This window comes from Erythrolamprus reginae, chromosome 3, assembly GCF_031021105.1.
Source record: "Erythrolamprus reginae isolate rEryReg1 chromosome 3, rEryReg1.hap1, whole genome shotgun sequence".
NCBI classification, from domain to species: domain Eukaryota; kingdom Metazoa; phylum Chordata; class Lepidosauria; order Squamata; family Dipsadidae; genus Erythrolamprus; species Erythrolamprus reginae.
Genome location: NC_091952.1, coordinates 240,043,483 through 240,065,525, shown reverse-complemented (window position 1 = coordinate 240,065,525; position 22,043 = coordinate 240,043,483). Strand labels below are relative to the sequence as shown.

Genomic DNA, 22,043 nt, shown 5'->3' with positions numbered 1-22,043 from the left:
TTTTATTTGATTTGATTTGATTTGATTTGATTTGATTTGAATGCCGCCCCTCTCCGAAGACTCGGGGCGGCTAACAACAATAAAGAAAACAATGTAACAAATCTAATATTAAAAAGTAATCTAAGAAACCCCAATTTAAGAGACCAATCATACAAACAAGCATACCATGTATAAATTCTATAAGCCTAGAGGGAAGGGAAAAAAATTTCAATTCCCCCATGCCTGACGACAGAGATGGGTTTTAAGGAGCTTGCGAAAGGCAAGGAGGGTGGGGGCAACTCTAATATCTGGGGGGAGCTGGTTCCAGAGGGTCGGGGACGCCACAGAGAAGGCTCCTCTCCTGGGTCCCGCCAAATGACATTGTTTAGTCGACGGGACCCGGAGAAGGCCAACTCTGTGGGACCTAACCGGTCGCTGGGATTCGTGCGGCAGATTGCTACACAACCACGTACACAGCACAATCCTGAACAAACCGGCAGCAAAAGGATCCCGAACCCACTCCTGCCCCAAATGTGCTTTTCCAAAAGGCAACTAGACTTTTTGGTTTGTTTGGGTTTCTTTGAAAACGTTTTGCTTCTTGGATCATTGCTTCTGAGATAAGAAGCAAAACGTTTTTAAAGAAAAAAGTTCGCCTGTCTGGAACCCCCATTGCATAGAAGACATTAATACAATCGAGAGTGCAGAAATATTTCACAAGAGGAGTCCTTCACTCCTCCTCCCGCAACAAAATATCTTATTCCACCAGACTTGAAATACTGCGATTAGACAATTTACAAATACGTCGCCTCCAATCTGATCTAACTGTCGTTCATAAAATCATACACCAAAATGTCCTTCCTGTTAATGACTACTTCACCTTCAACCACAGCAATACATGAGCTCGTAATAGATTCAAACTAAATGTAAACTCAACTGCAGAAAATACAACTTCAGCAATAGAGTGATCAATACCTGGAATGCACTGCCTGACTCTGTAATTTCTTCCCCAAACCCCAAAAACTTTAACTTTAGATTGTTTATAGTTGACCTCTCCCCGTTTCTAAGAGGTCTGTAAGGGGCATGCACAAGCGCACCATTGTGCCTACCATCCCTGTCCTATTGTCCTCTTTTATCATTACTTTTTACTTATGTTATGTTTATACAAACACTATCCTATACATGTTTGACAAATAAAAATAAAATAAAATAAAAACCAGAAAGTCCAGTTGCCTCTTGAAAAAGCACACACACCGTGGTCTAAGTCTAAGCAATGGTCGCAATGCTGAATAAATCTTTGTGGATCATAAATAAGCAGTCAAGTTCGATAAGCAGCAGAAAATAAAGAAGTGAAACACAAACTTACAGTAAATGTTTTCCGGGCATAGGGAGCTCCGGGCCTCAGAAGTTCCTCGGGAGTCACTGTTCTTTTTAGTACTGGGGAGGGAAATGGAAGGAAAGACACCTAAATAAGATTTTGTTTCTGACAAATCTGGAATTGCCTGGCTTCATTCAATCATTTTTTAAAAACAAGGATTATAATGCAACTTCTGCTTTTTTTCCCTTCCCCTTAAAAATGTCCTTTTCTGAGAATAGAACAAGTATTCTGTAACCTGCCTTAAGTAAAAGGAAACCACTGGGCAATTTTTCACAACTGTCAAGGATATCAAATGTTCATTGACAACAAAGTTATTTATGGAATGACCCAGTTGAGCTCAAAACTATGAACTTCTAAAGGCAGAGGTTTTCAAACTTGGCAACTTTAAGTCTTGTGGGCTTGTGCTGTTTGAGCCATGCAATGATTTATCACAGAATATGTTTATTTATCTGATATCATTATTATTATTATTATTATTATTATTATTATTATTATTATTATTTAGATTTGTATGCCGCCCCTCTCCGTAGACTCCGTAGACTTGTTAGTACTATGTACATAACTGCTGTTGTGAGCCGTCCCGAGTCTACGGAGAGGGGCGGCATACAAATATAAATAAGTAAATAAATAAATGAGTGAGTGAGTGAGTGAGTGAATGAATGAATGAATAAATAAATAACTGGTTGGGTTTGACAATACAGTGATCCCTCATTTTTCGCGGGGGATACATTCCAAGACCACCCGTGAAAAACGAATTTCCGTGAAGTAGAGGAAAGATATTTTTTAATGTATTTAATGAGTATTTGGATTTTAAAAACCCACCCTTTGCATTAAACGGTCATTCTATAACATTTCTCAGCTGGAACCACATGTGACATCCTACCAGTTTCTTTAATAGAGTACAGTAGTACTGTAGAAGAATTTAATGAATTTTTAATGGATTTTAAATGTTTAATGGATTTAATGGATTTAAGCCCCCTTTGAAAACCCGTGAAACAGCGAATCCCTGAAAGATGAACCGCAAAGTATTGAGGGATTACTGTATAATATAAAACAAACCAACAATGTATGCTTAAATGTATTGAAACACTATTGCTTTAAGAGCTAATATTAGAGACTGCCATAAGAGAGAGTCAGAAGCGTGGTTCTTTGTCTCTGCTATTTCTATTGTATTCTCTGAGACTGCTGTAGTAGAAACTGTGTGTTAAATGCTGATTTATGTATTTGTAAGATGAACAAGTAAGACTTATAGTTTTGTACATGTATTGACTGATTTAACTGTGTATGATCAGGACTGTTCTTGACTAAGATATTTTATTTATTTATTTTGTCCAATACACATTGAAGAGAATAGACAAGTAGTAATATATATAAAGAAAAGGATAGAAGAAAAGACATAAAAATAGAGGAGAAGATATATGAAAGGAAGAAAAGATATATGAGATAAAGGATAGACAATTGGACAGGGGACGGAAGGCACACTAGTGCACTTATGTACGCCCCTTACTGACCTCTTAGGAACCTTGAGAGGTCAACCGTGGATAGTCTAAGGGAGAAATGTTGGGGGTTAGGGGTTGACACTAGTGAATCCGGTAAAGAGTTCCACGCTTCGACAACTCGATTGCTAAAGTCATATTTTTTACAGTCAAGTTTGGAGCGGTTAATATTAAGTTTGAATCTGTTGCGTGCTCTTGTGTTGCTGTGGTTTAAGCTGAAATAGTCATTGACATGCAGGACGTTGCAGCGTATGATCTTGTGGCCAATACTTAGATCGTGTTTTAGCGTTGTAGTTCTAAGCTTTCTAGACCCAGGATTGTTCATCTACTTTCAAAGGGTATTCTGTTTCGAGTGGAGGAGTGGAGGGCTCTTCTGGTGAAGTATCTTTGGACATTTTTGAGGGTGTCCGAGATGTGGTACATTTGCCAAAGTAAATAATATTTTATACACTTATAATGTATCTGGATTGTATTACTGAGCCATTATTCTCTGGGCTATCAGCTGGATATCTGCTAGAACTTCACGTTTCCTTTGTGTATGTGTATCTTTGACAACTCAGAGATCAGTCTGCACACTCCTTAACAATCTTATATCAACTTCTGATTGAGATGAAATTCCTCAGACCTGGACTTCAACTCCCAGAATTATCTAGCCAGCAATGCCCCCGTTTTTGTAAAAACGAGAGCATTTTTGCCTTTCCCCAGCACCCAAAAGCACTTGCAAGCCTCCAATACCCTCTGCGCACCCCATTTTTTAAAAAAATGGGGCAAGGGGGCGGGGCTTCAGGAGGTAAAAAAGATGGCTGCCTTCAGTATATAAGATGCACCAACATTTTCACTCTTTTGTGTGTGTGTGTGGGAAGGTGCATTTTATAATTCAAAAACTACATTACTTATTTTTATATCCTGCTTTTATTATTTTTACAAATAACTCAGGGCAGTGAACATATCTAGCACACCTTTCTCCTCATATTTTCCCTACCACAACAACAATCCTGTCAAGTTGTTGGACTGAGGGGAAATGACTGGCCCAAAGTCACACAGCTGACTGTCATGTCTAAGGTGGAACCAGAACTCACCATTTCCTTGTTTCTAGGCCATTACTTTTACCGAGGAAACTGTTGGGTCCTGGGTTAAAGTGGTGAACAGTGGATACAGATAAGCTTCTAATCAGATTTTACCCCTCAAATCCAGATAACTCCATGGTCCTAATCTTTTTAGACGCTTGTGGAGAAATAAATTAAATATATCGTATACTTCAGGGGAGTCGAACTCCAGGCCTGGGGCCTGGATCTGGCTCGTGTCGTGCTTAAATCTGGCCCATGGGGTCACCATGGAAACAGCAATGGTCTGGCCCAAAAACAGAGCGTGTGAAGGCCGCGCTGGCAAGAAATCGTTGCAATCGAAAAAGGAGCTTAGGAAAATAGCAGAGCGATTGGGCCACCACAAGTGACCCTGACAAGAGTGATTGCTTTTAAATTTGTGCGTGTGTGTGTGTCTCCACTAGTAAGCCAGTTATTAGCAGTGGTTTATGGATTAAATTAAGTTCGTCCAGTTCGTTAAGTTGTGTGTTTGCTATGTTCGTAACTGGCAGAACAGTGTGGCTGTTACATGAATCTAGTTTCTCTTAATGATTTTGCAATCATGATGAATACATGCCACTGCAGGTGCCTGTATTGTGACCATGTGATCATGGGGATGTCAGGATTAGTACTGACCTGACGTAATATCCCAATGCAGGAGAAAGGATTATAATTAATATAATGATTGTAACAAGGAAAGAATGCTGAGTCGCCATGAATCTACAGAATGGGTTACATCCTGATTGGTGGATAAATGTATAAAATGTAATGCACCTTTGCATAGGGGTGGCTTATTGGGGGTGGTTTGTTGTAGGTGGCTTGTTGTAAATTGGGGTTGACTTATTGTTTGTATTGTACTAGTAAGATAGTCATAGTGTAAATAGATAGAATAGTTTTTGCTACAAAGGATTAAAATATTTTCTCAAGAACTCCTGCTACATTGCATTTATTCAAGACCTCAATCTTGATTATGGCTGGCGGGCTGGGCTATATAATTTCTGCAAAACGCTACTCTAACAGTGGATGCCATAATGGTCATAATTATGAGGGTTGGTTGTAAGTCACTTTTTTCAGTGCCATTATAGTTTTGAATAGCCACTAAAGAAATGGCTGTAAGCCAAGGACTATTTTTTAGGAGGAAATATACTGCTCAAAAAAATAAAGGGAGCACTCAAATAACACATCCTAGATCTGAATGAAGGAAATATTCTCATTGAATACTTTGTTCTGTACAAAGTTGAATGTGCACAACAGCCTGTGAAATTGATTGTCAATCAGTGTTGCTTCCTAAGTGGACAGTTTGATTTCACAGAAGTTTGATTTACTTGGAGTTATATTGTGTTGTTTAAGTGTTCCCTTTATTTTTTTTGAGCAGGTATATCTAGACATCACAAAATTAGTCCTTCTTCTTCTTATTCTTATTATTATTATTATTATTATTATTATTATTATTAATTAGATTTGTATGTCGCCCCTCTCCGAGGACTCGGAGCAGCTCACAACAGACAACACAAAATACAAATCCAATATTAAGAAAACCAATATTTAAAACCCCTATTAAGAAACAATCATCCATGGGCTTATGGGTTGCTCAGATGATTAAAGCACTTTCTATCGCACAGCCTGAAAAGAGCTATTATGGGAGGTCTGTTAAAGTTGTTAATACACAGCCAGACTGATGTGAAAAAAAAGAATCCCAAATTATTTCTTTCTAGTCAAATTTTCCTGGGAATCAGCATATTTTGATCCCCCTTTTTTTTTGAAGGCCAGAAATGAGTTATCTTTCATCTTTCTGGAAGCGCAGGAAATCGCTTAGAACAAAAATAGGCTGATGGCAGCTTTCATCTTGTTCAATAAGGGCTTGTCAGATACAAATTGATGTGACAGCTGAAAGAATTTTGTGGTTGCTCTCAGTCCTAGCATCATCACTTTGTTGTTTCCCCTTTCATGTGCTGCCCTGTTTCATTCATAGCTCCACATAAATCAAAGGGCTTTGCCTGGGCTGTGAATTGAACGATTGAGAAGGGTGGCTATGGAAATAAAACAAAATAAAAAACGAATTGTAAAATAAATTGACAGACTGATCTACAGCTGGGAAATCAAAGCAGGCAGAAAACGTGATTATGAGGTGATTCTGCATCCTGTGGAATCCTACATGCATATTCTAGTATTAGTGATTTAGGATTTTAGCTGATTGCTTTTCCAGGAAAGTTTTTTTAAAATTTTTGTATTGCTTTGCCTAGAACAAGGGTGTCAAACTCAAGGCTCATGGGCAGAATCTGACCCATAGGATGCTTAACCTTGGAAATAACAAAGGACCATCTCATGGTGCCTCTGCCAGCGAAAATAGAATCAGGAAGAGTGCATGTGGTTCCCTATCCCGACGGCTTAGTTTTCGCTGACAGAGGGAAAGGAGGCCGTTGTGGTCAAAAGCAGAGACTTGATGAGTGATGTTGTGCTGGCCACACGCCCATCTCCTCCCCCCCCCCCGGTCAAACTCAACCTTGATGTCAGGCCGAAGCCATTGTTTTGAGTTAAAGACTTTGGCCTGCCACAAGTAGAATAGTACTGTGGGAAGTGAGATCATCCAAGGGCATGGGGTGAGGTATCATCAATATGCCAATGATACCCAGTTATACATCTCCACCCCATGTCCAGTCAACGAAGCAGTGGAAGTGATGTGCCGGTGCCTGGAGGCTGTTGGGGCCTGGATGGATGTCAACAAACTCAAACTCAACCCAGACCAGACGGAGTGGCTGTGGGTCTTGCCTCCCAAGGACAATTCCATCTGTCCATCCATTACCCTGGGCGGGGGGAACTATTGACCCCCTCAGAGAGGGTTCGCAACTTTGGCGTCCTCCTCGATCCACAGCTGACATTGGAACATCATCTTTCAGCTGTGGCAAGGAGGGCGTTTCCCCAGGTCCGCCTGGTGCACCAGTTGTGGCCCTATTTGGACAGGGAGTCACTGCTCACAGTCGCTCATGCCCTCATCACCTCGAGGTTCGATTACTGCAATGCTCTCTACATGGGCTACCTCTGAAAAGTGTTCGGAAACTTCAGATTGTGCAGAACGCGGCTGCGAGAGCCATCATGGGGTTTCCTAGATTCACCTATGTTTCTGCAACACCCCGTGGCCTGCATTGGCTGCCAATCAGTTTCAGGTCACAATTCAAAGTGTTGGTTATGACCTTTAAAGCCCTGCATGGCATTGGACCAGAGTACCTCCGGAACCACCTGCTACCGCACGAATCCCAGCGACCGATAAGGTCCCACAGAGTTGGCCTTCTCCGGGTCCCGTTGACCAAACAATGTCGTTTGGCGGGCCCCATGGGAAGAGCCTTCTCTGTGGCAGCCCCCGCCCTCTGGAATCAACTCTCCCCGGAGATTAGAACTGCCCCCACACTCCTTGTCTTTTGTAAATTACTCAAGACCCATCTATACTGCCAGGCATGGGGGAGTTGAGACACCTTTCCCCCAGGCTTTTTTTATATTTATGTTTGGGTATGTATATGTTGTTTGCTTTTTTAAATATGATAGGGTTTATGTGCTTTTTAATATTAGATTTGTTTTTGCTGGAATATTGTCTTTTTTATTATTGTTGTGAGCCACCTCGAGTCTTCGGAGAGGGGCAGCATGCATATCTAATAAATTGAATTGAATTGAATTGGAGATGAATGGTTTCATGAGAGGGAAAAATACTAGCCACAACAAATTCTTTCCAGAGATTCAAGGTCATCTTCAGCACCAGCCGGAAGTACAGGAGAGGTTTGTGAAAGTTGAGAGAACCAGAGTGGTCCATGTGATGAACTTGTGGGTGTGAGGATGAGGGATGAACCTTAACCTGGGTGGAGAATAATAAATTAAATTAACCTGTAGGAAAAATTATGTTGGGTTGACTATAGTTCGTTACCAACATGGCTCTGTTAATAAATTGGAATGTGGAAGAAGGCTAAGGTTTGGGCTCTGATTTATTTCTCGGATGCTAATTGGAGCACTGACACCTGATGTAGCCCTTCATCAAATCAGGTTTGAGACCCCTGGCCTAGAAGATACTATTTGACAAGTGTTCATGTCAGAAATATGTTTATTTCTGGAGGTAATATTACAATGCAAGTAAATGGTTTGTAACCATTGGAAAGGCTTTTTTAACATGGGCCAGCAATGTGCAGCAGTGGCTAAAAAAGCCAACACAATCCAAAACTGCATGAACAGGGGAATACACTCCAAGACTAAAGAGGTAATAATACCACTCTATAAGGCCCTGGTCAGACCACACCTGGAGTATTGCATCCAGTTCTGGTCACCACACTTCAAAAGAGATATAGAGACTCTGGAAAGGGTGCAGAAAAGAGCAACTAAAATGATAACGGGACTAGAGACCAGGCCATACGAAGAAAGGTTGCTGGAACTGGGCATGGATAGTCTAGCAAAAAGAAGGGCCAGGGGGGACATGATAGCTGTATACAGGTACTTAAGGGGTTGCCACAGAGAAGAGGGGGTCACACTATTTTCCAGGGCACCAGAGGGCCGGACGAGGAACAATGGTTGGAAGCTGACCAAGGAAAGATTCAACCTGGAGATAAGTTCCTGATGGTCAGAGCGATCAACCAGTGGAATGGCCTGCCAGTGGAACGGCCTGACAACCAGTGGAACGGCCTGCCAACTCTGGAAGTTTTCAAGAGGAGATTGGACTGCCATCTGGCTGGGGAGATGTAGGGTTTCCTGCTTGAGCAGGGGGTTGGACTTGATGACCTGTAAGGTCCCTTTCAACACTAATAAATGAATGAATGAATGAATGAATGAATGAATGAATGAATGAATAAATAAATAAATAAAGGCTAATGTAAGCCATAATCAGTATGTAATCATGGGTTTGTTAATTGTGCTGCGAACTGATTGGCTGTAATCTATATAAGGAGTAACACCCTTGAATGGGTGTGGTTTGTACTGAGTGGTTTGTTTCAGAGTGGTTTGTTATAGAGTGGTTTGTTATAGATTTTGTGCTGGGTGGTTTGTAATTAGTGGTTGCAGTGGTGGATGTAATAAGAGTTATATAAAAGTATTGTGGATAGTTTATGATAGTGGTTAAATGTAAAGGTGATAGTTTATTTAGAGAAGTATTTTGATAAGAAGAAAGTAAAATATATTTTTACAAGAAAGCCTGCTGCAGTGTTTTACATTGAAGGCTTCAATTAGGTATAGTGCTTAACTGTGGCTACTTGGTGGATTAACTTCCGCATGAGCAAAACTCTCCCAACAGTTCAGGCATTGGTAACCCTGTCATGTATATTCATCACTTTGTTCGCCTTTTTATTGAAACAAAAAATCTACTTCAATCTAGAATCATGTTTCTCAGACTTGACAACTTGAAGACTTATTCTGGCTGGCAAATTCTGGGATTTGAAGTCCACATATCTTCAAGTTGAAGTTGAAAAAGTTGAAAAACACTGACCTAAAAGCATCTTTAGGGTGCTTTAATCTATGGTGATTACTGCGCCAAATTTAGCAAATTAACATATGAGATACAAAACCAACAAAATAAGGACTATTACAGAGTGTGGGAGAAATTATACAACTGGGTGGAAATTTGAAAAAATGCATAGTAAATAGAATTGTAAAAGATAAATTTTGTATACATATAAATTGTAAGTGTTTAACGTTGTTTGTATAGTGTTTAAATGTTTGTATGTTAAATAAAATCTTTAAAATAAATAAATAAATAAAATAAAATAAAAGCATCTCTAAGTTCTAACCAGGGCTTGAGAGACACAGCAATGGTCTCTCCATCACTGTCTATTCACAGATCATCAATGCTGTGAATTCAACAAAGACAACACTGAATGTTAGATGAAGGATGGAGTATGGGAATCCATGAACAATTGCCGTAAAATCAAACGTATTGCTGCTCAGCTGATGTTCACAAACACTGTAGACTACACATTGTTGTGATTCCGTCTGAGGCCCCTCAGGGAACGGCTGATCCTCTGCCGGCTTCCTGCTCAGAGGGGCAGGATGAGGAACAGGAGGTTCAGGCAGACGGGGAGGAGGAATCTCAGGCTGAGGGAGAGGGAGGACAGCCAGAGTCCCCGAGAGGGAGCTCTCCCCAGCAAGCAGCCTGGATTCCTTAGATGAAAATGCACAAGCAATAATAGATCTCCGGCAGAGAAGAGCAACACAACGAAGGGGACAATTAGCCAGGTACTTTCAGCACTAAAGAGGCAACAGCTGGGTTTGGGGTGTGGTGCTCTCTGGAAAGGCTGAAAAGGCAGACCCACCCTTCCTGGCTTGTGGAGTATTATCTTTGGGAGTCCTGAGACCTGGCTGTGATCTTTGGCATCTTGGAATTCTGGTTTGTGACTTTGAATACTGAAACCTTGGGGGACAAAGGTGTGGGTCTTATTCTCTACAGTGGTGGGTGTGCCAGCAAGAAGTCTGCTGTATTGTCTGGCCATCAGGACTCTGCTGTGAAGTCTCATAGCCTGCCTGTTGGGAAGAACAGGTTTTTCTCTGTGTTTATTTTTCAAACTATAAAGTGCTTTTGCTTTTACCAGCGTGTCTGGCTGCTTTTTCCAGTTGGTGTTGAAGTCTGGGGGCACCCAGACAGAACACACAGTCAGAAAAATGGTTGCCTTTGTTGTGTCAACTTAAGAAAAGTCTATTAGCTTAGAGCTAATTTGAATAAACAATGTGGTTAGTCTGGTTTTTATCTGGGCTCCTATGCCAACATAGTCAATAGAGGTTTTGGGAACCCAGCTTAAAGATACTTCCAAGCAAGGCTCTTCTAAGTGGAAAAATCATATCCAAACCACCTATGAAATATATATGTTGCTGGGAAAAATAGCAATAGTACTTAGACTTACTGTATGTACCAGTGATAAAGAACCTGTGGCACAAGGAGCCATATTGACCTATAAAGCCCTACATGGCATCGGACCAGAATACCTACGGGACCGCCTTCTGCCGCACACAGGTTTGCCCTAGCACAAGGACAAAAGCACCAGCCTGGAGATGACGAGTGGGACCTCGTCGAAACGTCGCCAGAAATCTCTAAATCCTACACGGGAAGAAACCCAAATATGCCAAGATCTTCATATATATATATGTGTGTGTGTGTGTGTGTGTGTGTGTGTGTGTGTGTGTGTGTGTATACATGACGGTCTTGGCATATTCGGGTTTCTGCCCGTGTAGGATTTGGAAATTTCTGGCGACGTTTCGACGAGGTCCCACTCGTCATCTTCAGGTTGGTGCTTCTGTCCTTGTTCTAGGGCGAACACAGCGAGACCTGAGCTGCCTTCCTTCTATAAATACTGGAAGGCAGCTCAGGTCTCGCTGTGTTCACCCTAGAACAAGGACAGAAGCACCAGCCTGAAGATGATGAGTGGGACCTCGTCGAAACGTCAACAGAAATTTCCAAATCCTACACGGGAAGAAACCCGAATATGCCAAGACCGTCATACCTGTACCCGTGAAAATCTACGAAAACATATATATACATACATATACATATACATACACACATATACATATTTTTCCTGATAAATGAAATATTTTCTTGATAAGTGAAAAGGACGGGAGCCTAGTATAGATCTATTTCGACCTTGTTATGGTCTCATCAGCCAGACATACCCTTACTGGGATTTGAACCTGTTCTGCATGCAAGGCAGGGTATTAATTTCAGAGCGAATCAGAGCCATATGGTTGATTTTCTATCAAAATCACCCTGGTATTCCCAAAAATGGGAGGAAGCAACTTTGGTTTCCTTTTGCCTCTCTCTATATATCTATATCTATATCTATATATCTGTATCTGCCTGCCTGCCTGCCTGCCTGCCTGCCTGCCTGCCTGCCTGCCTGTCTGTCTATCTATCTATCGATCTATCGATCTATCGATCTATCGATCTATCGATCTATCGATCTATCTATCTAAATATACACACACATATACATTTTATTTAATTATTTGCACCACGAGCATGTAAAAAGGTAAGGACTGTAGAGAGATGTGGAAGGTAAAACATGATTAGGAGTTCATCTGTATCTACTGTTCTCTACCTTGAGTTACTTATAATGTAATTAATTTAGAAAAAAATAATAAAGTAGACATTACATATCAAGCTGGCTGGGGAATTCTGGGAGTCGAGATCCACATATCTTAAACTTTCCAAGTTTGATAAGCACTGCTTTAAGGGATTCCTGATAGCTGTTAGGTGCAAACTGAAACAGCCTCCAAATTCTTTTACATCCAAATATCTGCATAGTCCTATGAGGACTACAATTCTGCTAATTCAAACCCAGCTTCCGTTTTTTAAGTGTTATTTACAACAATGCAAGAATGGATTATTATTGCTTCCTGCCAGGATATAAGATTTGGAAGGGCAGGCATGGGAGAGATATACTGAGCATAAAGCTAGTAATTTGTGCAGCCAAATGTCTTTATAAAGCCATTTTTATACTGAGGATATAAGGATGTCCCCAAGTACCAAGATAACCGCTGTTATCTCAAGAAGCCATATATGACTTGAAGCTTTATGTGAGCACTAATTCTGCCTGGGATGATAATTGCTCCTTCAAAGTTATTAACTTCTGCTCAAGGCAAACAGCCACTCCTGACCTATTTTCATCATTACAAACACCAAAAAAAGAGGGGTTAAATTTGCTCTTCAATAAATAGCCACAAATAACCATCATCACATTCTGCAGCTCAGTAGCTGCTACTTGCATTTTTTAAAAAGAAACAAAATTTGAACGTTAAGGCACAATGATCCAGAAGTACGACCCCCTAAACCAGAGCCAGGGAGTGGGAACTGGTCCGTGGAGCTGCCCTGGAAGCAGTGAAGGACCGACAGGTAGTGCCTCTGCTAGCGAAAATGGAGTTTGCAAGGGCCACAGGCAGCACTCCCAAGCTCAGTTTTCACTGCAAGAGGGTGCAGGAGGCCAGGGGCAGATTGCCATTACTGCCGCTACTGATGTGCTGTGCGCACAGCTTTGGTTCTCTTCCATGCGTGTGTGTTTTTGCTTCTGCACATGCAAAGTAAGCAACAATGTGCTGAAATCCTGTGAGGGGATGCGGGCGCCGGCAAAATGTTGGTGATTATTTTTGTTTCCGTGCATGCACAGAAGCAAAAAAATTGCCAAAATCTCATGTGCATACACACGTCTCTGCACATGTGCACGAAGCAAAAATATGATGTGATGTGTTAGTACGTGGTACATGGTTGTTTGGGATTGCCATGTTAAACTGCCTATTGTAGTTTCTTGTGTTTAAGTAGTAATATCACTTTAAGAGTTTTGGCTGGTTCGCCATAAGAGGGCGCCAGTACTCTCTCTTACAATGATGCTGAATTGCTCATTCATTTTTGTCTTTACCTTGAGCGGGAAGTGTGTATTGCTTAGTGCTTGTTATATGCAGTTTATATTGTATTGCTTAGTGCTTGCTATGTGCAGTTTATGGATTGTTTCTGTTTTATGTATATATGTAAATAGTACTTAATCAGCATAACTAAGTCTGTGTCATTATTGGCTATAAGACACACACATCCACACTCTTCTTAATCTCTGCTCGGTGTATGTCGAAGGTCTCATAGCCTAGCTATACCGAGACATACCAACATGATGCCACATGTGCACGCAAGAGAACTTAAGCTATGCGCCCAGTGCACCATTTACTATTGGGGTGCCATCCTCTACCGTACCAGGAGCAGCACGAATCCCAGCGACTGATTAGGTCCCACAGAGTGGGCCTTCTCCGGGTCCCGTCAACTAAACAATGTCGGTTGGCGGGCCCCAGGGGAAGAGCCTTCTCTGTGGCAGCACCGGCTCTCTGGAACCAACTGCCCCCAGAGATTAGAACTGCCCCTACTCTTCCTGCCTTCCGTAAACTCCTTAAAACCCACCTTTGCTGTCAGGCATGGGGGAATTGAAACACCTCCCCCGGGCATGTTCAATTTATACATGGTGTGCTTGTGTGTGTGTCTGTTCGTATATGGGGTTCTTTTAAATCTTTAAATATTTTAAAGTTATTTGGATTATTTATGATTTGTTCTATCTTGTTGTGAGCCGCCCCGAGTCTTCGGAGAGGGGCGGCATACAAATCTAAATAATAAATAAAATAATAAATAAATAAATAAATAATAAATAAATAAATAATAAATAAATAATAATAAATAAATAAAATAATAAATAAATAAAGCCGGCAGGCCTGGGGGCCATGAATTAACAACTATCATGGCCAAATTGTATGAATGGAATGCGTGCATATTGACTGGTTAATTTAACTATGGGTTTTAATTAGGGTTTTATAGTTTAGATTGTACATTTGACTTCTGTTTTTGCGTTTTATATAGGTGCAAGCCGCCCTGAGTCTTTTGGGATTGGGCGGCATAAAAGTCGAATAAAATAAATAAATAGAAGTTGAATTAAATAAACCCACTACTGCAGGAGGCCGTTTTTGCTGGCAGAACACTCAAGACCCCACAGGCACCCCCGACATGAGTGATGTCAAGCTGGCCACACCCACCTTGGCCACACCCACACCTGCCCCTCCAAGATCAAACACAACCCTGATGCGGCCCTCAATGAAACCGAGTTTGACACTCCCGGCCTAAACTATTACTGTTGCAAACATGCCTCAGCATCCTACCAGATTTTGGGTTGCAGAGAACAGGAGGGCTGCTGCCGAGGGTCGGGCTGCTGCTGAAGTACCCGCTGCTACCGCAGCTGCTCATGCTACTCCGTCTGACTGCAGAGATAATCTTGATCTCCTTGCTGGGGCTCACTGTAGAAGACAAAAGCCACACTGAGGTCTCTTTTTCATTTTCCTTATGTTCCTTACGTTCCTCTGTCATTTCCGAACCCTATTACAGGTAGCTCTCGTGGAATGACCACTCGTTTTTTGACGTTGTGAGGGTGCTGAACAAGACAAACTTATGACTAGTCGTTGTACATAATAAACCTTTCCTTCCTCTACATTCTAAAAGGGGTGCGATGGGTCAGTGGTTAAAGGCGCTGAGCATGTCAGTTGTTGAGCTGACAGCACAGGTTCGAGACCTGAGCATCAGGAGTCACAGGATCAAATTCATTAGCCGCCCCGAGTCTATGGAGAGGGGCGGCATACAAATCTAATAAAAATCTAATAAATAAAATAAATCATGTGATGGGTTGAGCTCCCGCTACTGGCCCCAGCTCGTGAAGTGTTAATACCACTTTATAATGCCTTAGTGAGGCCACAACTCTCACTTAACAATTGTCTTGCTTAGCACTGGAAACTTTGGGCTCAACTGTGGTCATAAATCGAGGACTACCTGTAAAGAATAAAGAGGTTTGGTTTCCTGTATTTAGCACTGACTTGCCAAAAGTTCAGATGAGATTGTCCTATCAGTAGAAGCTTCAACAGAGAATTGTTTTAACAGGGATAATAATTTTTGCTTTTCCTGAATCTTTTCCTGAGGGCAGGCTGCCTGTCAGGCCAAAACCATTTTATTTGGGATCTTAGGCCTGCCACACTTTATAGTATTCTGCTATGCATTTTCCATTGTAGGAAAATGGGAGGGGAGATTGTATGAGGTTATTAATATGTAGCCATAACAAATTCTTTCTAGAAAGCCAAGGCCATCCTTTGCCTCTGCCCTTCAGATTCAGGTTTCACCCAACATGGCTCTATTAATAAATTGGAACTTTAAGGAATACTTTGGCTTTTGACTCTGATTTAACTTCGGATGCTATTAAAAGCATTAAAAGGCCAACACCCTGGTGTAATTAACAGCAATGAACTTCACGCGAATAGATAAACATTTCCTGGAACCATTTCACTTCCTAAGGTGTTTATTTTTATTTTATTTTATTTATTCAATTTTTATGCCGCCCTTCTCTTTAGACTCAGGGCGGCTTACAACATGTTAGCAATAGCACTTTCTAACAGAGCCAGCATATTGCCCCCACAATCTGGGTCCTCATTTTACCCACCTTGGAAGGATGGAAGGCTGAGTCAACCTTGAGCCGGTGATGAGATTTGAACCGCTGACCTTCAGATCTACAGTCAGCTTCAGTGGCCTGCAGTACAGCACTCCACCTGCTGCGCCATCCCGGCTCATTAAAAGGTGTTAAGAAGAAAACACACCTCTTCAGGGGAAACCAGTCATAAACCCAATTTTGGATAACCCGTTTGCTTGACATACAAGATACTCCTTTGACAAGGTGGAGGAATAGAATAGAATAGAATAGAATAGAATAACAGAGTTGGAAGGGATCTTGGAGGTCTTCTAATCCAACCCCCTGCCAAGGCAGGAAACCCTATACCACTTCAGACAAATTGTTATCCAACATCTTCTTAAAAACTTCCAGTGTTGGAGCATTCACAACGTCTAGAGGCAACTGGTTAATTGTTCCAACTGTCAGGAAATTTCTCCTTAGTTCTAAGTTGTTTTTCTCCTTGATTAATTTCCATCCATTGCTTCTCCTCCTACCCTCAGGTGCTTTGGAGAATAGTTCAACCCCCTCTTCTTTGTGGCAGTCCCTGAGATATGGGAACACCACTATCATGTCTCCCCATGTCCTTCCTTTCATTTCAGGACTTGGGTGCCAGTCCAGACAGTGTTGTGAGAGTGAACAACTTGGTTTGGTAAAGGAGCTGCCTTCCCTTGAGCAAAATTATTCAGACTCTGCCTGCTGTCTATGTAAAGCAAAAGAAAAGAAAAGGAAATAAAATCCAAAACAAAACAACCCCAAAACCCTCAAGCCACCCTTTCTCAAAAGTAGGGTCAGAAATGACCGATGTTTTTAAAAGGAAACTTGTCATGAACCAATTGTAGGTAGTCCTCAATGTACGACCAACAATTGAGCCCAGAATTTATGTTGCTAAGTCAGGCATTTGTTAAGTTAGCTTTCCCCAAACAGGATTATATAAATCTAAACTGTCATCGCTTTATGTAATAAATAGAGATAATGAAACAAATTTAAATAGGGTTATAGGAGAGTTGAAGGGAAGAGGGATAACTAAGATAGAACAGTTATATGAGAAGGATGGCAGGCCAAGTTGAAACCATATAGAATGGTGGTTAGGTAAAGGAAGGTGGCTACAAATAAATGCAATATGTAAATATCTTAACGAAAGGGAGAATAAAGAAGTACTATTGAGGGAGGAGACAGAGTTAGAGAAAATAATAAGAGAAAAAAGTGAGGGTATAAAGGCGCAAGCAACCAATATATATAAATTGCTAGTGCAGTCAGATGGGGACACGATTGAAGGATTGACTAAATGGTGGCAAAATGAGATACAAGTAGAAGTACAAGAGATGGAAAATATAGTAGAAAATATAAGGAAAATTAAAAATACAAGAATCAGGGAAATGAGAAGGAAAATATTACATAAGTCGTATTTTACTCCCGTTCAACTCGCACACTTTCAGCAGAATTGTTGGCATGGGTGTCAAAATAAAGGAGTATTTATGCATATGTTTAGGAAATGCCCGATAGTGCAGGAATTTTGACAAAAAGTGAAAGAGGATATCAACAGAATGCTAAATATGCAATGGACAATCACTAAGGAAATGGCAGTACTAGTTAAAAGCAATGCGATGGGAGAATTTAGAGAAATAAAAAAAGCAGCCATAGAAAGTGCTCAGGCAGTAATAGTTTTGAGTTGGAAGGATGCGACAAAATGGACAATGCAAAATTGGTATAGGTACATGGTGGACCATATTCAATTTGAAATTATGGATAAAAGGATAAATTCGGATAATGAAACTGAGTTGGGACAACTGATGGGATGGTGGGACAAGGTAAGACAATATATGATGAGCAGAATCCGAGACCAAGCTACAAGAAATAAATTGGAATTACTCTATAATATGTAAATAGATATATTGCTCTTGGGTCAAGTGGACTATACAAGAAACACCCCTGATTTGGTGGTGAGGAATGTGTGTGTGTCTGGGTGGTGGGCACATTTCACTATGCACTGCTTTAAGTTGTGTGTATATAAATTTGTTAAAAATTAATTAAAAAATTATATATATAAAAAAAAGTTAGCTTTCCCCCATTTTATGACTTTTCTTGCCACCGTCGTTAAGTGAATCACTGCAGTTGATAAGTTAGTAATTCAGGTGTTAAGCAAGTCTGGATTCCCCATTGACGTTGCTTGTCAGAAGGTCGCAAAAGAGGAACAGGTGAACTTGGGATGCTGCACCGGTCATAAGTTTGAAGCAATAGCTAAGCAATCTGAATTTTGATCACGAGATCATGGGGATGCTGTAATCGTTGTGAAAACTGTGGAAAATGATCAAAAGTCACTGTAAACCAGTGTTTAGTTCCAGTTTCCACTTTGGGTGTTCATTTTATTACTGTGGCATTTATTCAAGGTCGTAAAAGTGTCACAACCAGTGACAGTAACTGCAGGGCTCAATTATGGTCATAACTCAAGGACTTCCTGAATTTCCGTTTACCCTCCAGCGCTATTCCAACATATACCTGAGAGGAAAGTGGCGTGTTTTTTGTGATCATGATTTTGCTTCCGCAGGCAAAACGGGCTGTCGTGGCTCTCCGGCACCAAATGGGACTTCTCGGTGAGCAATTCCATCAGTCTCCTCCTGCGGCGGAAATTCATTCGGAACTGATAGAGCAGGTTGCTATCCATAAAATGGTGTTTGTTGGATACTAGAGGCGGTTAAGAAAGACAAAAAAAGAGGCTTCATTTTAGCTGAGGATAAAAATTAGGAGGGAAAATAAAAAAATAGAAATACATAGAAACATAGAAACATAGAAGACTGACGGCAGAAAAAGACCTCGTGGTCCATCTAGTCTGCCCTTTTACTATTTCCTGTGTTTTATCTTAGGATGGATATATGTTTATCCCAGGCATGTTTAAATTCGGTTACTGTGGATTTACCAACCACGTCTGCTGGAAGTTTGTTCCAAGGATCTACTACTCTTTCAGTAAAATAATATTTTCTCATGTTGCCTTTGATCTTTCCCCCAACTAACTTCAGATTGTGTCCCCTTGTTCTTGTGTTCACTTTCCTGTTAAAAACACTTCCCTCCTGAACCCTATTTAACCCTTTAACATATTTAAATGTTTCGATCATGTCCCCCCTTTTCCTTCTGTCTTCCAGACTATACAGATTGAGTTCATTAAGTCTTTCCTGATACGTTTTATACTTAAGACCTTCCACCATTCTTGTAGCCCGTCTTTGGACCCGTTCAATTTTGTCAATATCTCGGTTATCTGACATAAATGGACAGGCTGATAGTTGGATAGGCGAAAATGTCAGATAATCCAGACTCTACTGTGGCTTGCCCACCCGCTTTGCTCTTCATCTCTCTCACTCGCTTCCCTCCTCATCTCTCTCTCTCGCTCGCCCGCTTCCCTCCTCGACTCTCTTGCTTGCTCGCCCGCTTCCCTCCTCAGCTCTCTCGCTCACCTCCTCGGCTTTCTTGCTCACTCACCCGCTTCCCTCCTCGACTCTCTCGCTCACTCACTTCCCTCCTTGGCTCTCTCGTTCACTTGCCCACTTTCCTCCTTGCCTCTCTCAATTCACTTGCTCTCCCTCCTCAGCTCTCTCTCTCGCTCATCTGCTTCCCTCCTCGACTCTCTTGCTCACTTGCTCCCCTTCTCGGCTCTTTTGCTCGCTCGCCCGCTTCCCTCCTCCCGGCTTGCTTTCCTATCAGGGCTGTCATATTTGGGGGGCACTGAAATGCCTACAGCCACACCCCCAAGCAGCCGCAACATCATATAATCCAGAATGTAGAATTATCGAAGGACGGATAATAATAATAATAATAATAATAATAATAATAATAATAATAATAATTTCTTTTAAAGTATGGATCATCGACATCGCAATCCCAGGAGACAGCAGAATTGAGGAGAAGCAGCTAGAGAAATTAGTGAAATACGAAGATCTAAAAATCGAGCTGCAACAACTCTGGCATAAGCCAGTGAAAGTGGTCCCAGTGGTACTTGGCACACTGGGCGCAGTGCCAAAGGATCTCAGCGGACATTTGAAAACCATCGGATTTGACAAAATCTTCATCTGTCAATTGCAAAAGGCTGTTTTACTGGGATTGGCAAATATAATTTGCCACTACATCACGCAGTCCTAGGTGCTTGGAAAGCGCCCGACTGGTGATGAAATATGAAATCCAGCATAGTGATCTCGTTTGCTGTGTTGTACTGACATAATAATAATAATAATAATAATAATAATAATAATAATAATAATAATTTATTAGATTTGTATGCCGCCCCTCTCCAAAGACTTGGAGCAGCATACAAATCTAATAAATTATTATTATATTATTATAACCGAGACTCTACTGCATTGCATCATAAATCGATGAAAAACAAAACCGCTATAAACGAATCCCTATCTTGATAACAACTATGCAAAATGAATACAACACAATATACAAAACTAAAGAAAATAAACCTACAAATTCACACACCATATACAAATACTTACCATTGATCATGAGAGTCAACAGTACAGTTGACAAATTATGTCTTCTATATAACAAATAAATATATGCACAGTGAAAAAAAACCTTAATTGATGATAAGTCATTAACTATGTCTATGTCCATATAAATAACACTACAGTAATTGAATATGTTTTGTATGTTGTTTAAGTTTATATATTCATCTGTTTGGGGGGGTTTTGTTTGCTTTTGTTTGTTTTTTTCTTTTTCTTCTATTTTTGTATGCAGAAACTCAATAAAGATTATTTTTAAAAATAAAAAATAAAAAATAGGAGGGAATCGTTATCCCTCGCAATGAGAAAATAATACCCAGCGTTCATACAAAAGTAATTTTAACAGCAATTGTCGGCATACAATATTTCTGGCCAGTCCATTTTGAGAAATCAATGATACAGTTTAATATTTGCAATGCTCTTTAGTACTGAATGGGAGGCAAATTGCTATACTTGAGGGTTTTTTTTTCCTGTATAAATACTTTTTTAACTCTTGCTTACATCACTCACCACTATTAGACTCTCTCCATATCTATATGCTAGTTAAAGAACAAAATTTATTCCCCCGTGTTTGATTTTCTTTGCATTGTAAAGCAATGTTTCACACTGATAAATAAACTTTCATTTTAAAACTCCAGCACGGAACCTCTCATTCTGGTTGAAAGGTTTACTACTATTTATTTATTAATTAAATTTGTATGCCGGCCAATTCCCAAAGGACTCTGGGTGGCTTACAACAACTAAAGAAACAATATAAAAACAATATTAAAAAAAACTATATAAAACCATTTAAAACCAATTCATGCCACAATCACAATCTTATTGTGGCCGGATCTAAAGGTGTATCAGTTAGGTCTGTGGCTTCTGACTTGTGCCAAGACCTGTCATACTCCTGGACAAAGTTCTAGCTTTTGTTTGTTTTAACCACGTAGGGAGATAATGTACACTTGATATTAGTTAAAAGGCCTTGGCGCTAAATAACAGGTTGCCTTTAGGATTGGTAGAATATACATCAACATTTGCTCAGTAAAAACAGTCACTTGATTCAAAGTGGGCACAGAGAGAGTGGAGATAAAATTGACTCTCCATGAGTCAGAATAACTTAAGAAAAATCTAATAAGATAATAACTTATTATGTACTGTTTTTTGTTGTTGTGAGCCGCTCCGAGTCTTCGGAGAGGGACGCCATACAAATCTAATAAATAATAATAATAATAATAATAATAATAATAATAATAATAATAATAATAATAATAATATCCAGCATAGTAATCTCATTTGCTGTGTTGTGTTGTTATAATAATAATAATAATAATAATAATAATAATAATAATAATAATAATAATAACAACAACTATATAATCTAGCTCTCTCAGGGATAATGCTATTGTTATATAGACTGAACTCTATCTAGAACCAGCATCTTGTGTCAGCAAATGCAGTGTGATGCCTTCCAGATGTTTTGCACAATAAACACTGCAACTATTCAGGTTAGATGGGTCTGATGAGAATTGTAAGGCAAAATCTTTGATAGGCACCAAGCTTCTTGCCACTTCAGCAAGCATTGTACTTTTGATTACTAGACTAAGCAGTGCTTTGGAGTTGATTTTATGGAATAGGCACATAATTAGGTCCCACAGAGTTGG

The 22,043-nt window shown here is 40.4% G+C and overlaps 1 protein-coding gene across 1 annotated transcript in view; it reads right to left on the bottom strand.

The window, feature by feature from the left end:
- DEPTOR (DEP domain containing MTOR interacting protein) overlaps window positions 1-22,043 on the bottom strand; it is a 127,470-nt gene that overhangs the window by 31,478 nt on the left and 73,949 nt on the right. Inside the window, exons 6-8 of the mRNA XM_070748241.1 lie at window positions 18,398-18,583; window positions 14,574-14,708; window positions 1,343-1,413 (exon numbers count right to left, since the gene is read on the bottom strand). Of these exons, the coding sequence (XP_070604342.1) occupies window positions 1,343-1,413; window positions 14,574-14,708; window positions 18,398-18,583 (392 nt within the window). The remainder of the gene's footprint in view (window positions 1-1,342; window positions 1,414-14,573; window positions 14,709-18,397; window positions 18,584-22,043) is intronic.